The following is a 17053-nucleotide window of genomic DNA, read 5'->3' as shown; positions in this document are numbered from 1 at the left end:
TAGTAGCCGGCTAGTAGCCGGCTAGTAGCCGGTGTTCATATGGTACTGTGCAGGGACGTTGCATAGACGTTGCATAGACGTTGCATAGACGTTGCATAGACTGACCGTGCAGGGAGTGTGCATAGAGTGTTCATTGTGCAGGGACGTTGCATAGACGTTGCATAGACGGTTCTTTTGTTGTTGCATGGACGTTTCATAGACGTTGAATAGACTGTCCGGAGCTAAACGACCAAGTTGCCAACCTTTTAATGTACCACTTGCTAGAGGGTGTGTCCCCTCACTCATTGTCTCACCCTCCAACTTGATGCGGTATAAACAAAAAACTGTAACAATGCAATAGTCATTTAACTTCAAACCGGTAGAATATTCGAGTAAAACTAGACGTTTGAAAGATTTGGATATATCAACTTCTGTTGTTCGCTATTGCTTTTTGATGCTTTTTAATGCTTTTTAATGCTTTTTAATACGATGAGAACAATTTTTCAGTTTCGCAAAATTTGGTTAATAATTGGTAGGCGAAGTAGATTTGGAAATTTATAAATCTCTCAAGGATAATTTTGAATTAATTGTCCAAGAGATAAAACGCAGACGTTTAATTTGGTTATGTTTTGAAAATTAACGGTTTTACGATCGGGCCTTTTGTGTAACTTACGCTAGTAAATCTTTGATTAATTCTTTAAAGACTTCCATTATCTGAATCGTCCCATAAGTAAAGCAGCCGCAATTCTTGGAACAATGGCATTACTGATTTATTCGATTTTAAGCATTCATTATTAGACCTCTGTACGCTTTTTTCTCAAAGTCCCAGATCCACGAGGCAGCGTGCTGTTAGGTTTCTGTCTTCTGATCCCTGCCATGAAATTTTCCTGGCCAGAGAAAAGGTCGAACTAAATCGAGGTTGGCGCCGAGCTGAACATTAATTGACGTGTCTTCCTACGTACGTGGATTCTACAATAAAATTCGGGGGGGGGGGGGGGGGGGGGGATCAGGTACTAAGTTCAGGTACTAAATTTTGTTAACCTAAAAACTCATTCCCAAAATTTAGATTTGAGGTAAAATGGAGTACCACTTAGTACCCACCACCCCAACGTCACGTCCAGTACTAAGTGCATGACCCCCCCCCCCCCCCCCCCCCCCCCCCCCCCCCCCCCCCCCCCCCCCCCCCCCCCCCCCCCCCCCCCCCCCCCCCCGGTAATGATTTACTTTTCTAGCATCCTAAACATGCTCCTAGACAGACTTGTAGACATAAGACTGAGTCATTGGTTAAAGATCTTTAGTTTCATATCAAGCATTAGTATTACCGATATCTTTTCAAGCATTACTGCCCAGTTCTTTCTTAGTAGTAGTACTTACTACCTTTCTGGGATAGTTACATTAAACACTGTCGAAAAAACGTTGTATCCTAAATCCTAATATAAACAGTGACACAGTAGTTTAAATCTACTATTATTATTAACAGCCGGAATATTTCAGTCCCGACAGAGTTCGTGTACAACAGAACAGCAGTGGTAGCGTGCACTATCTTAGGTTCACCACAACCAACCTTTGTGTGGGAGAAATACAACAGTGAGACTCAGAGATGGAACTCTTTATCCGACCTAGGTACCATTTTAAGGATTTTTTAATCGTTTTTTTTAATCATTCATTTGTCATTTTTTGTTTGTCGGGTTTAAAAAATCTAAGACTCGTTTACTGCTATATCAGATTTATATGCCTTAAGTATTTGATCGAAATAATCTGTATTTAACTTTCAGGACTGCTAGATAGTTCGCGTTATATCCAGTCACATGTTCTCGGACATCTCTACATTAAATATTTCAACAAAAAGGACACAGGTGTGTACTAATCTCGAGAAAATAGTCAACAAAAAAGCGTTTATTATTGATGATAATTTAAAATTAAAAATTTGTTAAAAAATGCTCACGAGTATATTTTTTGTCTCTGAATATATTTTGTAATTAATAAACACAAACTGTTATAATGATCCTCTGGTCTAAATTAGTTAATGATTTACAAGGGCACACTCGCAATTATACATAGGATTGGTAATCATTTCTCAACACCAATAAAAGTCCCTCCAAAACCATAATATAATAATATACTATACATATTTCCCAACAATATCATCTCACCCTACACAGGACGGTATAGATGCCGCGCATCTAACGAATGCGGCGGGCGATGCCCAAACGAACCACGCTGTTCCGAAGAGGACGTTATCGGGGACCCAATATATCTCCAACTGCGTGTCCCTGTGAAAACCGAGTCACCTAGTCATTATTTTCTAAATCCTATAATCAACCAGTGCTGGTGAGTGTTACCACAGATACGAGTTTCCTGTTTTGTTGTTCTTCAAGCAAGTGTGAAATAATATGTGAAAATTTCCTTGTAATGTGTGTTTTCCATGAATCGTGTGATTTGTATTTGCATTTGATGACCTTGTTGATCATGAAGCATGAAGCAATCCTCCAATTTATCATGCGTTATCAATTATCTTATTAGTCATACAATGAGTAATTAGCTTTGCATTGAGATGCCTGTGAGATTTTAGTTAGTTTCTTTATCATTGCTATGAAATAAGGATCTGGGTGATCTGTTGCATGCCCCCTCTGAAGATGTGAAATTGTTAGTTTATTGTTTTATTTTATGTTGTATTCAACTCAACTTTCATTTCATCACGTCATGACGTTTTCATTAATTGTGCATAACATCATCATACAGGATAATCACACCATCATCGCACTTGTTACTCAAACAATAATCGCACTTTTTTGCCGCGCACGGACAGAAGAAACAAGGGTGGTAGACACAAGAGCTTTCCTAAAAGGGTTGACCCGAGGGCGGATCACATAATACTTTCACAAATGTGCGAAACCTTACTATCAATTTGCTGAATTATTCCTACGTAAGGCAAACCATGGCTCTGATTTCAAACCAACTTGGATTTCAAACCAACTTGGATGGCTTGTTTGTCCAATTGTGTACAATTATGACGGTTCACGATAGTGGGTCTATAATTTAATTTTAATCCTGTGTAATTCCTAATCCTGTGTAATCTATTTAATAGCACTCTTCGTAAAATCAATAAAAATATAGTTTTAAAGTCAAATAAGGGATTAGAAATTATTGAGAACATCAAAAACCTGCTTTGCCGGTAAAGTCTTGTCAGATGTAATTGAATATGGCTATATGTTAATGTATATATTATGTATATTATATGTATTCATAAAAGTATTCATACAAGTATCATATAATATTTTTCTTATAAAAACCATACTTCATGAAATCCTAAGTTCTTATGTACATGTTCATGAGTTGCTTTAGATGACTTGAACTAGATCTTTGGATTTTTAATTCTTTTTGGCTATAAAGCGATGTATACATTTTTAGTTACTATTATTATTATATAATATTATGTAACTTAAATATTATGTAAATTAATGTACAGGGTGGGCCAAAAGTCACTGGACATGCGTTGGCCTTAATAGCTCCGCCGTGTTATATATTTGAGAGCTGTTGCTTTGCGGATAGCATACTGTACCTTCTGGTTCGAGGATTCCGTCGTCAAAATTTGAAAATTCGAATATTTTAGACCACGCCCATTCAAAATTAAAACACCTATATTGATCTCTCTGAACATGCTGGACGCCTGATTATTTCAGAGACGGTAGATTATTATATGTTGCATCTGATCTGAAAAAATGACGTGAAACGGATTAGAAATGACGAAGTTATCAAGCATTTTGTGTATCTCGTTAACAAAATTGACTGGGTGATTAATGATTATGTGACACTGTGACACCTTAATTGGGCAGCCTTAACGATTCCCATTTCCCATAATATTTATCGGGGTGGTTAACGGGGTGATCTTTTCACGTGATCAGGTAAGCCAATCACCTGATCACACGTAATGAATAAACTCGTTATGCTTCTTATCTCGGCCATCTGAGAAGCTACAACTCTAATCTTTTCAGGACAAACGTAATTCGAATGGCCAAACACAATTTAATAAAATTTAGCTCGATCCGACTATCCAAACTATCAAATAAATGCAAAAATGAACCTTCATTTGAAAAAAATAAACTCTAATATTTTTCGATTTGACAAATTCCTCGAACCAGTGGTGGTAGTAAGTCGTACTAGAAAGAATTATTTCAATTGGTCACTCAGTGACTGAGCTATCAATGCCAAGGTATGTCCAGTAACGTTTGGCCCACCCTGTATATAATATAAAAGAAGATTTCAACGCTTATAAACAAAAGTTCAAAGACATTTCGTGATGTTACAAATTTATTACTAGTTTATCATTTAGGAAAACGTCTGGTCCCACCCCCGTGTCTAAGCTAAAGTAAGTATCACGTGGTCCGCCTTCGAGCCCACTCTTTTGGGAATTTACCGAACTTTTGTCTTCCACTCTTGTGTCTTCTGCCCACGTGTCCGGTTCCCACAGCTCCTCAGTGGAATCCTCACCTGACAGAGATACTTTCTGCTGGCACTCCCAACATCTTCACCGCTACTGCTCAACCAAACATCGTGCAATCAAAATCACTACACACCCACAACCACGTAATCAATCACACCACACCCAAATTACCAGTCATACCGCAACCCACAATCACACCTCATCACACTTAACAATCACACCACATTCTGGTAAAATTGTGGAATGTGCTATTCTTTTTTCCCCTCTCTAGGCTTCAACAAAAATTTCAAGCTATCCTTCCGACCCATTTGTTGATAACAGCTCCATGGTATCCGGATGCATTGTGGTAGGAGTCAGCTGAAGAAGCATTGTGTAACTATATCAGTTTCCATAGTTACTATAGTAGTTTCTATAGTAACTATACGAGTTTCTCGAGTTCTAGCTCTTGCCTTGCTGTCTTGTGTCCCGCGGATATCGTGCTGCGCTTATATATGTTCTTCTTATACTGTTGCGGATTTATTGTACTTGGTTTATACTAGATTATACTAAAATCCCGCTGAGTAAATATGTGTATTGTGTACTTACTAATGCTAAAATTATACTATACTATGTACTAAAATTATTCTATACTAAAAAATCCTGCTGACTGTATGTATTACATGTGTATAATGTTTTATTATTTTCGCTGTTTTTGTACTTCTATTCGAAATGTTGTCAACTCTTGTTTTTATGTTCACTCACCCTGTCACGAGGGATCAATGTTCCATCTGCTATTCGCAGTATCTAACCAATGGTTTATAGTATCATAAACCAATAATTAGAAACCGTATAACTTTGTAATTTTACCTTGTTTTCGTTCTAATTCTGGTAATGATATATTCAGTATTAAAACCAAAGAGTGTGGTTGTGTGATAAACAATAATCCTAATGTCTCGGAAAATTTAAGTCGAATGACTCTTATTGTAAACTGTGTATATCATAATTAAGATTGGGTACCAGTAGCTCTTTCTGCCTGAAAACGTCATATTTTATTTACTCTTACGTGCACTTTCGTCATAAGATAGCCTGAGACTTGAAGTAATCCTGAAAATGCACTAAGTCTAGTAAAATACCGTTAACTACTCTATCTAACTAAGATTTAATAGATTATTTACGACTTACGACGTGGATATGATGTATCCAATAAAAAGCTGACTAATACAAATATTTTTTTAAAAATCCGAATTGGAATATTATATTCCATTACATAATCATATTATATTATTTATGAGTCGCATAGTTGCAATGTTTTGTTTGGTAAATTTCTATCGATCCCGTTTGATGCGAAAGTTTTAATACTTTCGACACTACTATATATATAATATAATATAATAGTAGTGTCGAAAGTATTAAAACTATTGCATCAAACGGGATCAATAGAAATTTACCAAAGAAAACACAAATATTTTTGCTGATAATTATTATTGATTGTTCTGCTACAACCTTCTACCCTTCCCTTTGATTTACACGAGTATACACTAGACACAGGTATACGAGTTACATCTGTGTAGTATTTGATTCATGTCGATTCGCTGTTCTTTTGCTGTTTGCATGAAAATTCTTCTACATGTATAATATCTTTAAAGTTTCAATAATTAACCTTTTTTAAAAATAAAAGTACCCGCTCGCGCTTACTTTGCAAGTAAAACATTTGCGACTTGTAACCTCAACTGTGTCATAAAACTTCCATTTAACTTAACCGAAACCCTATCTCTTGATATTTCTTTAATAAACCTATTTCATGTGGCGATTAATATTATAGTGGATTTTAACTCAGGACGTTGCAATGAAAAACCTTTTTGCTGCAACAGAAAACCTTACTTTTTACCTGTACCTACTACCTACACAGTTCACACTTCACAACCGGCTATGCATGTGCTGAATAGTATGCAAGTATGCAAACTATTTGCATACTTTATGAGCCACTGGAGATGTTTTAGCTATCTGTCATTGACGATTAGAGGTACATACCAACCTACGACATATAAGATAAAAACCGTCTGATAATTGATAAAATTGTACCGCCATCTGTATGACTTGATTAAACGAAGAGCACACTCATGAACAAGCTGATATGTCGTGCATGGCTCACCTAACCTCTAATCTGATTTACAAAAGTAGATAAGGACTCAATCGTATGAATAAATTATAGATAAAGATAAGACCACGTATTACCCTTTATTTTAACTAGCTGCTGATATCGTTAATTTAGAAAATTCCATCAAACCTGCCACCGGAAAATTGAGGTTTTACTATAATAATAGATGAATCACTGTATATTTGTACATCTTTATCACACTGAAAATTACGAGAAACATCTCGATTCGTTAACTGACGAACTAAATCTAACGCTGAAACGTTGTCTCATTATTATACCTGTCTCTTGTGCTGACTGAAGAATTGTAAAATTCTATACAATATCTTAATATGTACCTTCTTCAGCATTTAAATGTACCCGTAAGTTTGAAATTTATTCTTGAAACTTTGAAATTACTGCTCGACGAACTATTTATTCTATCTTACAATGTACATATTATTATCGAGGATCAAGTAAATTCTGATGTTCTATTCGACAAGTCCATTTTAAGTAGATTTTGACAGTGAATTATACGATACCATGAACAGCATTCGATTAACAGCATCTAAATTTGCTGTAATTTATCGTAGTGTTTAGGTAAAAGTAGCCAGTCAAGTCACTACGAATTAGCTCACAAATACATAACGACTATTGACCTCGAATGACCACGAACGACGTCATAATTTGATTATTAATGACATTTGATGACGTCGTATGACCATTTATGACCTAAAATTATCTACAAAGTCCTTTCAATGACCACTACTGACGTCTTATAACCAGGAATAACCGACTATTAGCCTCGTGCCAGCAACAAGTTACTGACACTTTTAACAACACTAAAAGTTTCGTCGCCAGTAAGGACATTGCGCCATGCGGCTGAATTGTTAACATACCAGTCTCGAGACTGCCTCCAATATAGACATTAATTAAACCTCCTTACTGTTACAGTGGTAAAGTAATAACTTTTATATGTTACTTGAACTATGTGACCACATTACTAATCATTGATGGTAATGTTTTGGCCAGACTTATGATTCCATTATACCGACTGAGCAGCTAACATTAAATGCAGTTACACTATTATAATCATGATACACATAACGAGGATTCATAACGAGAAACGGGAATATGAATGTACAATTATCCACACGAAAAGTTGGAACATATATTATGAAGGAGTATATTAAGACGCAATGAAACTACCGGACCACCATGTATGGGGACTTGCCACCCCATGGCAACATTAAAATATATCGACTCTGTTACATCGTTAATATAACTCCTTTTGTATATTTTATAAAATATACAAAAGGAGTTATTTATGTTTCCACTATAACTATAAATAGTAGGAACGGTTCGATGACCATTGTAGTGTGACTATTGTTACATGAAATACATATTTTTGACTTTACAAACTACAATGACTACACAGACTCCAGTAGCCACTATTGTATCCACTTGACTGACTACAGCGTAATCATGGTAACCATGGTAACATTGCTCCAATAACACCACAGTATTTAAATCACGTGACCCAATCAGAAGACACTATTGTATCCACTTGACTGACTACAGCGTAACCATGGTAACCACTAACCATGGTAACATTGCTCCAATAACACCACAGTATTTAAATCACGTGACCCAATCAGAACTTGACTGACTACTACCACTGTCCCCTCTAACACCCCACCCCCCAGGGACACTGAAGGTAACTATTTCACTGACGGAGCCGCCTCTAGGTTCTGCTCGGGTCTCAAAACCAAAGCCAGCCACATTTATAGTTTTAGCCAGTACACCTCAATCAATAGTACGGCTACTATGGAAGCCTTTTTCGACTACGAGCGCATGCAAAATGATGACGGGGTAAGGTTTCTTCAGTTTTTTTGTAATATATCATGCTACGTTTTAATACTTTCAACTGCTTTCAACACTAAGTTATATAACAATATTCCAATCCGGATTTTACATGCTACAGTAAAAGCTGGCACAAGTCTGGCCCATATTACTTTAAATTAGAGGCCCGTCTGAAATGTTATTATAAATAAGGTGGTAGTTCAAGTTGGAAGCAATATAATTTGAAAAGATCAGATAGAGAAGAGTAAGCAGCTGGTACCTACTGGTCCTGGGATTTAAGGCAAATTTTTGTGCGTGGTAAATAATCTGATCGAATTGAAAATTGGAAAAAGGCCTTCCTTTGTATTTGTGATAAGTTAGAGTTGCTTTCTAATCAGCTTTTAAAATCATGGAGGGAAGTAATTATTTTATTTACTGGGAGCTCCCAAATTTTATTAAAGAATAAAGGGCCAAGGTCAAGATCTCATTATTATATCCATGTATCTCCAAATTGTTTTTGTTTTTTGTTTTTTCTATACCAATAATTTAAAAGTGTAATTTTACAATTTCAGGACTGCTTCTCATGTTCCATGTTGTTTTTGTTTGTTTTTTACCATTTGACAGTGTACAATTTCAGGACTACTTCCGTATCGGAAGTGTGAGGTGGAACGAGTACGACATTGGCAACTTTCACGTTCTTGAAGGTACGTTTATTCGCGGCCCTCATAATGTAGAAGTAGAGACACATTTGGAGGTTGATTGAATCGAATTCCTAGAAAGAAAATTCCGGTAAATCTAGGTCAACGGTGAATTGGACACGTACACAGTTTAATGAGAATTGTAGCGTCAAACTTAAAGTAAAGGATCACTGACCAGTGATACAATGAGCCTGCAGGAGAGTCTACTTGGTAGCTTCTGAAGCAGCACCTTGGAGAGTTTCAGAGTTGAACACTTGATTCCAAAATATTAAGCTGTTGAGTGTTGAGCTCACGTTGTTTAGTAATTGAACAGATAATTCAAGTTATACATTTTGTTTAAGAACAATTTCCCCAGAAACAGACTTGATCTGTAACACAATGTGACTTCAGGGGGCCGGGGGTCTTCATCAAAATTCTCTCGAAATTGACTTTATAGTTGTTTCTGATAGAGGGGAGTGATATCTATCAGCTGCTTTTGGTCCTATAATGGAAAAATATTGTTCTTAGCCGAAGTTATCGCCGGTCTAAGGTCAGCGCTTATTTGTAATTGTATAGCGTGCCCTGAAAATTGAGTCTAAAAATCTGTCTTCTCCTACATTTTTTGAGCGATCACCATGAAACTCTTAGGATATGTTCTAAGGACCATTTAAAAGAGATTGGCCTAAAAATGTTAATATTCGATTTTTAAAATCTTGGACCTCACTTTTTGACGATTTTTCCAGGTCCAAGATTTTCAAAAACGAATTTTCTAAGACCTATCAAAATTCTGGACCAAAAATCTCTTCTAAATGGTCCTTATAACATATTATGTTGAAAGTTTCAAGGTGATTGCTTTAAAAATGTAGGAGAAGATAGATTTTTAGACTCAATTTTCAGGGCACGCGATTGAAGCAGCTGATAGTGATAGATATCACTCCCCTCTATCAGAAACAACTATAAAGTTAATTTCGGGAGAATTTTGATGAAGACCCCCCCCCGGCCCCCTCAAACATTGGAGACCTCAAGTTTGTAGACTTTCTGTTTGAATAGTAAAGTGAGCGACCCACACACACACCCAACCACAACCCATTACATAACATATTGTAGTTCATGTCTTGGCAACATGCCAACTAACCAACAAGGCCGCAAGCAAGCGGTCTCTCCTGTAATTGTCCACATAGTCAGTTGCGTGTAACAAAATATTGTACTATGCACTAAAATATATATATACTATTCCCGGATATCGTACTCAAATGTTTATTGTTACGAATACTTAAGAGTACAATTAGATGAATTGGATAAATTAAAAATCCCATCCATTAAGATTGGCAAACCTCTCCCACATTGTCATCATTCCAAACAGACGTGACCGCAATTTAATTCTGAGTGCTCCTCATGTATCCGTTTTCCTAATTAAGCCGCTCGGAAATCGCACGCGAACACACACACAAACACGCATCTTGAGATTATTAGTATAGATTACGATTTGCATTATTATTCCCCATTGCCATTGATTAAAGAATAAAGATAACACTATCTCCATTGTATGGTATTTTGTATCGTAAATGTAGACCCGTACATTTATACAGTGAGTTTCAAGATAAAGCGTATTATTATGTACATTGTAGCATTAAATACAGAGCCCAGCGAGTCAGGGTGTTACTGTGTGCTGCGGTGGTGATGGTCAGGGGGTTAAGCAGGCTGCAGGCTGAAAGCATATAGTTATTGAGTGAGAACTCTCTTGAGTTATAGTCCTTTTTGCTGGATGAAATTTAGTTTTTACTGGTAATTAAATAAACTAATAATAATTAAATAAACTAAGTGAATCTTGAGAGATAGGTGGAGTCTGAACGATTCATTTAAATTATAAAACGTTAAATAAATTTAAATATATATGATTTGCCAAACACTAGACTATAATATGATATAATGCAAAGTTTAATCAGTCCCATATCCACTCTACGTATTAAAGAATGGTTATCCCCACTCCACTTATTTAACTATTATAGTTATATAGTTAAATACAGCTCACGTTCCATGAATCATGTCCGCGTTACTAAACACCTACTTAACTGGGGAAGGGAGTGCTGCACTAGAGGGAGTGCTGCACTCCTTTACTTTCCTTGAGATTACCAGACGGGCAGGTCCCTGAAGCTCTAAACTGTGTTATGTGAGGGTGCAGGTTTAGAAGGTTGATCTCTTTGAACCTTCATTTAAAACGTTGCGTTTTAATAAAGATGGTCTCCTATCAATGACACGAGCCGTGATTCTGTCATAGTTTTAGTGTTAAAATAGGTGTCTTAGTCTAGCTTGAGAATTGTAAGTGAATTCTTAAAATCGAACGCTCATAAAATATAATACAAAATATAAACGATAGTTAAGGTACAGTTTAAATTGCACGAGACATGTACTATTAAATGAAGTACTGTAATTAATGAAGCTCCAGATTGACGAGATTTTAAAGAGCTCTTTAGATTAAACTTAACTTAATACACGTAATTCATTGTAACACGTGCACTGCTGACTGCAGTGGTAATGGTAAACCGGGTGAAATTACCCAGATCACGTGGGAGGGTCACGTGCGTGGACCGGTAGTTGAACTATCGGTCTATTTTATTTACCAAGACTTTAGAGGTCCGGACTCCTGACAGTATGATAGATTGGATTTGTAATATAGAATAGAGTGTCGGAGTGCCGGGACTATTTTCAGCCACTGAATCAGAAATGTGCAATGTGCGAATTATTTTTCAAATGAAGACACATGTCAACTTACAACGCGTACAGTTCCAACTGGTTTTTATTTCAAATAATGAACTACGATTTACTGGGCGTTTTGAGGTTTACAGTGCAACAACAATTTGCTCTTGCAGATTATTTAATAAATAAATGCAGAATCCTCGGTATAGTACAACATACCAAGTACGCGCACGCTGGGTACAATGTATCATAATATAGGTATAATAATATATAATATAATATCATGTAATAGGTATGCTGGGTATTCATTAAGTACGCTCAGTATATTAAGTATGCTCAGGTATATCGGGTAACTGAACTCATTAACTCCCTAACAACTGTAACTAAGTAAATATAACTAATAATAACTCCCTAACAACTGTAACTAAGTAAATATAAATAATAATAACTCCCTAACTACAGTAACTAATAAATATAACTAATAATAACTCCCTAACAACTGTAACTAAGTAAATATAACTAATAATAACTCCCTAACTACAGTAACTAAGTAAATATAACTAATAATAACTCCCTAACAACTGTAACTAAGTAAATATAACTAATAATAACTCCCTAACTACAGTAACTAAGTAAATATAACTAATAATAACTCCCTAACAACTGTAACTAAGTAAATATAACTAATAATAACTCCCTAACTACAGTAACTAAGTAAATATAACTAATAATAACTCCCTAACTACAGTAACTAAGTAAATATAACTAATAATAACTCCCTAACAACTGTAACTAAGTAAATATAACTAATAATAACTCCCTAACTACAGTAACTAAGTAAATATAACTAATAATAACTCCCTAACAACTGTAACTAAGTAAATATAACTAATAATAACTCCCTAACAACTGTAACTAAGTAAATATAACTAATAATAACTCCCTAACAACTGTAACTAAGTAAATATAACTAATAATAACTCCCTAACTACAGTAACTAAGTAAATATAACTAATAATAACTCCCTAACAACTGTAACTAAGTAAATATAACTAATAATAACTCCCTAACAACTGTAACTAAGTAAATATAACTAATAATAACTCCCTAACAACTGTAACTAAGTAAATATAACTAATAATAACTCCCTAACAACTGTAACTAAGTAAATATAACTAATAATAACTCCCTAAATACAGTAACTAAGTAAATATAAATAATAATAACTCCCTAACAACTGTAACTAAGTAAATATAACTAATAATAACTCCCTAACAACTGTAACTAAGTAAATATAACTAATAATAACTCCCTAACAACTGTAACTAAGTAAATATAACTAATAATAACTCCCTAACTACAGTAACTAAGTAAATATAACTAATAATAACTCCCTAACAACTGTAACTAAGTAAATATAACTAATAATAACTCCCTAACTACAGTAACTAAGTAAATATAACTAATAATAACTCCCTAACTACTGTAACTAAGTAAATATAACTAATAATAACTCCCTAACAACTGTAACTAAGTAAATATAACTAATAATAACTCCCTAACTACAGTAACTAAGTAAATATAACTAATAATAACTCCCTAACAACTGTAACTAAGTAAATATAACTAATAATAACTCCCTAACAACTGTAACTAAGTAAATATAACTAATAATAACTCCCTAACTACAGTAACTAAGTAAATATAACTAATAATAACTCCCTAACTACAGTAACTAATAAATATAACTAATAATAACTCCCTAACTACAGTAACTAAGTAAATATAACTAATAATAACTCCCTAACTACAGTAACTAAGTAAATATAACTAATAATAACTCCCTAACAACTGTAACTAAGTAAATTTAACTAATAATAACTCCCTAACTACTGTAACTAAGTAAATATAACTAATAATAACTCCCTAACAACTGTAACTAAGTAAATATAACTAATAATAACTCCCTAACTACTGTAACTAAGTAAATATAACTAATAATAACTCCCTAACTACAGTAACTAAGTAAATATAACTAATAATAACTCCCTAACAACTGTAACTAAGTAAATATAACTAATAATAACTCCCTAACTACAGTAACTAAGTAAATATAACTAATAATAACTCCCTAACTACAGTAACTAAGTAAATATAACTAATAATAACTCCCTAACAACTGTAACTAAGTAAATATAACTAATAATAACTCCCTAACTACAGTAACTAAGTAAATATAACTAATAATAACTCCCTAACAACTGTAACTAAGTAAATATAACTAATAATAACTCCCTAACAACTGTAACTAAGTAAATATAACTAATAATAACTCCCTAACTACAGTAACTAAGTAAATATAACTAATAATAACTCCCTAACAACTGTAACTAAGTAAATATAACTAATAATAACTCCCTAACTACAGTAACTAAGTAAATATAACTAATAATAACTCCCTAACAACTGTAACTAAGTAAATATAACTAATAATAACTCCCTAACAACTGTAACTAAGTAAATATAACTAATAATAACTCCCTAACTACAGTAACTAAGTAAATATAACTAATAATAACTCCCTAACTACAGTAACTAAGTAAATATAACTAATAATAACTCCCTAACAACTGTAACTAAGTAAATATAACTAATAATAACTCCCTAACTACAGTAACTAAGTAAATATAACTAATAATAACTCCCTAACAACTGTAACTAAGTAAATATAACTAATAATAACTCCCTAACAACTGTAACTAAGTAAATATAACTAATAATAACTCCCTAACTACAGTAACTAATAAATATAACTAATAATAACTCCCTAACAACTGTAACTAAGTAAATATAACTAATAATAACTCCCTAACAACTGTAACTAAGTAAATATAACTAATAATAACTCCCTAACTACAGTAACTAAGTAAATATAACTAATAATAACTCCCTAACAACTGTAACTAAGTAAATATAACTAATAATAACTCCCTAACTACAGTAACTAAGTAAATATAACTAATAATAACTCCCTAACTACAGTAACTAAGTAAATATAACTAATAATAACTCCCTAACAACTGTAACTAAGTAAATATAACTAATAATAACTCCCTAACAACTGTAACTAAGTAAATATAACTAATAATAACTCCCTAACTACAGTAACTAAGTAAATATAACTAATAATAACTCCCTAACTACAGTAACTAAGTAAATATAACTAATTTACATCTCCCTCAGATTACGAAGCTACCAGCGGTATTTGTATTGCAGAGATTGAAGGATTTAAAAGCAGCAACATGAAGGAGTATTATTACTGTAATGCTTATTTTCCTAACGACCTTCTAATGTGAGTATACGTTGCGATTATTAATTAATTTAATTAATTAATTTAATAAATTAATTCTAATGTTTATATTACACGCTTCAACAGTTAAATGTACATTTATGTCATTCAAGTGAGACTATTAAAGTGTCGTTAAAAAAGCTGGTGTGTCAGATGACTGAGTATGTGATTATCTCGTGACTCGATATCCTTCAAACTGAGAAGTATTGTTATTTTTGGCAATTTCCTTCGCCATAACTGCAACTAACAACGTTTTGTTTGACCTGAGAAACGCATACGTCTCTTGAATCTCGGTGCTCTATCGACATTCTTTACCTTTATTGGTGTGAATTATTGTATAAGTATTGTTTTACATTTCATTTCAATCGTCAGGCTAAGTTAATATATGCAAATCAATGATATGCAATCATACTGCCAGGGTATTATTAATTTCACATCAACTTCAGGCAGGGACTAAGGTTTGAGTTCGTGATGAAAGAAGCGCCCTTTATCGGCCTACCACGTGGTGTACTGGCCAAGAAGATGTCACGTGTTATTGTGGCGTCCTACGGCTCTAAACAGGTATTTTATGTGGAGATTTGTGTGTTGGATTTTATGTTTTTTTATAAATTCTCAACTTAGTCTTGTTGATGATTATAATGTTTTAAATTCATCAAAACATGTTATGTGTCAAAACAATTATATTTTTGTTTAGTTTAATCAACAAAATTCAGATTTATGTATATTTAATTTTTGAAGATTAGTCAAATATCTGTTATCAGGGGTAGTGTATCAGTCAATGTGATCACAATTAATAAAATCAGTAAAAAGGTAATTTCTTAATGTTAAACCTCATTAATTACTAATTAATCAATTAGTTAAATGATATGTAATTAATCGTAAAATTACACGTGTTTGATCCCTCCCAGAATATGGAGTTTACAATAAAAATATCAAGCCCTGGATTCACACAGAACAAAGTCCATGACAAGTGGAAATGTAAATTTAACGGGGAGGACATCGCCAGCCCTACCACTAATTGGCATAGAAGGTAATTGATTCTTAATTGGACAGTAATTGATCGTTAATTGTAGTGGTCTGATTTAAAGTTGTCATTGAGATTCGAGAGTACATTGACTTTCCGTACCCAAAATATGTAGATAAATAACTAAATAAGAAATGGGGGTAATTTAATTTTTGATTTAGGACAGCTTTGAAACGGACCACTATGAATTGAAGATGATCAATTAACCAGATTATTTATTGATTAGATTTTTAGTCAATCGTTAATTTGTTTGAAATTAGAATGTATGTTTTAAAACTTAAAATCTCGCATAATAATTAATTAATACCAACAAATTGTTGTCTTATTGAAGGTAAGTTTGATTTTCGTGTCACATGATAATCACCTGATAATCACATGGTAATTGATCACTTATTTTAATTCACCTCATGATAATTGCTGTTACGTTTTCATGATTACAATATGTACACGAGATGAATGAATGTTACATGTCAACTGCACTCACAATAGTTTTAACAAATCCGACTTTAACTATACACTTGTATTGCTAAAGTGTTGGGCAGCATCTCATCATTTCATGTTCCATGATAACGGAACTGTAAAATATGATGAAATAATTTCACATGATTTTACGATTGATATTGTGTCCTGATTTTGATTATAGTTATACAATATACATACTAGGTAATGTACCTTATGCATATGAAAATGAATCTACATATCAATATAGTTAATTAAGTGATATATAATACATATCTCTACTATAATTCAGAGAATTGTTTTTGTTGTACGACCGCCCACGTGCAAATCAGACGAGAAATAGTATGTTGCATAGTTACCCTGGTAACGAGGGTTGTTACACGCACTTGCACGTGCAATGATTGTTTTAACGTCATTTTGGTCGGTTTTGTTGATATTACAATGTGTTTAGTACGAGCAACATTTTAAT

The 17053-nt window shown here is 33.8% G+C and overlaps 2 protein-coding genes across 5 annotated transcripts in view; one reads left to right on the top strand and one right to left on the bottom strand.

The window, feature by feature from the left end:
- Positions 1–17053, bottom strand: part of LOC134825004 (carnitine O-palmitoyltransferase 2, mitochondrial-like) — a 98075-nt gene that overhangs the window by 36502 nt on the left and 44520 nt on the right. The gene's annotated exons all lie outside the window — the stretch shown is intronic.
- Positions 1–17053, top strand: part of LOC134825002 (uncharacterized) — a 105508-nt gene that overhangs the window by 51258 nt on the left and 37197 nt on the right. For 2 of the 4 annotated variants that reach the window (XM_063837048.1, XM_063837047.1), the window contains exons 6-13: positions 1474–1602; positions 1755–1835; positions 2142–2310; positions 8243–8408; positions 9016–9082; positions 14996–15104; positions 15548–15662; positions 16010–16131. In XM_063837048.1, the coding sequence (XP_063693118.1) occupies positions 1474–1602; positions 1755–1835; positions 2142–2310; positions 8243–8408; positions 9016–9082; positions 14996–15104; positions 15548–15662; positions 16010–16131 (958 nt within the window). Of the gene's footprint in view, positions 1–1473; positions 1603–1754; positions 1836–2141; positions 2311–4694; positions 4770–8242; positions 8409–9015; positions 9083–14995; positions 15105–15547; positions 15663–16009; positions 16132–17053 lie in introns of all 4 variants that reach the window. The other 2 variants (XM_063837045.1, XM_063837046.1) reach the window with 2 other exon arrangements.

This window comes from Bolinopsis microptera, chromosome 13, assembly GCF_026151205.1.
Source record: "Bolinopsis microptera isolate Bmic1 chromosome 13, MBARI_Bmic_1.0, whole genome shotgun sequence".
In the NCBI taxonomy this organism is placed as follows: Eukaryota; Metazoa; Ctenophora; class Tentaculata; order Lobata; family Bolinopsidae; genus Bolinopsis; species Bolinopsis microptera.
The sequence above is the reverse complement of the archived record's forward strand: the minus strand, read 5'-3'. Positions and strand labels throughout refer to the sequence as shown.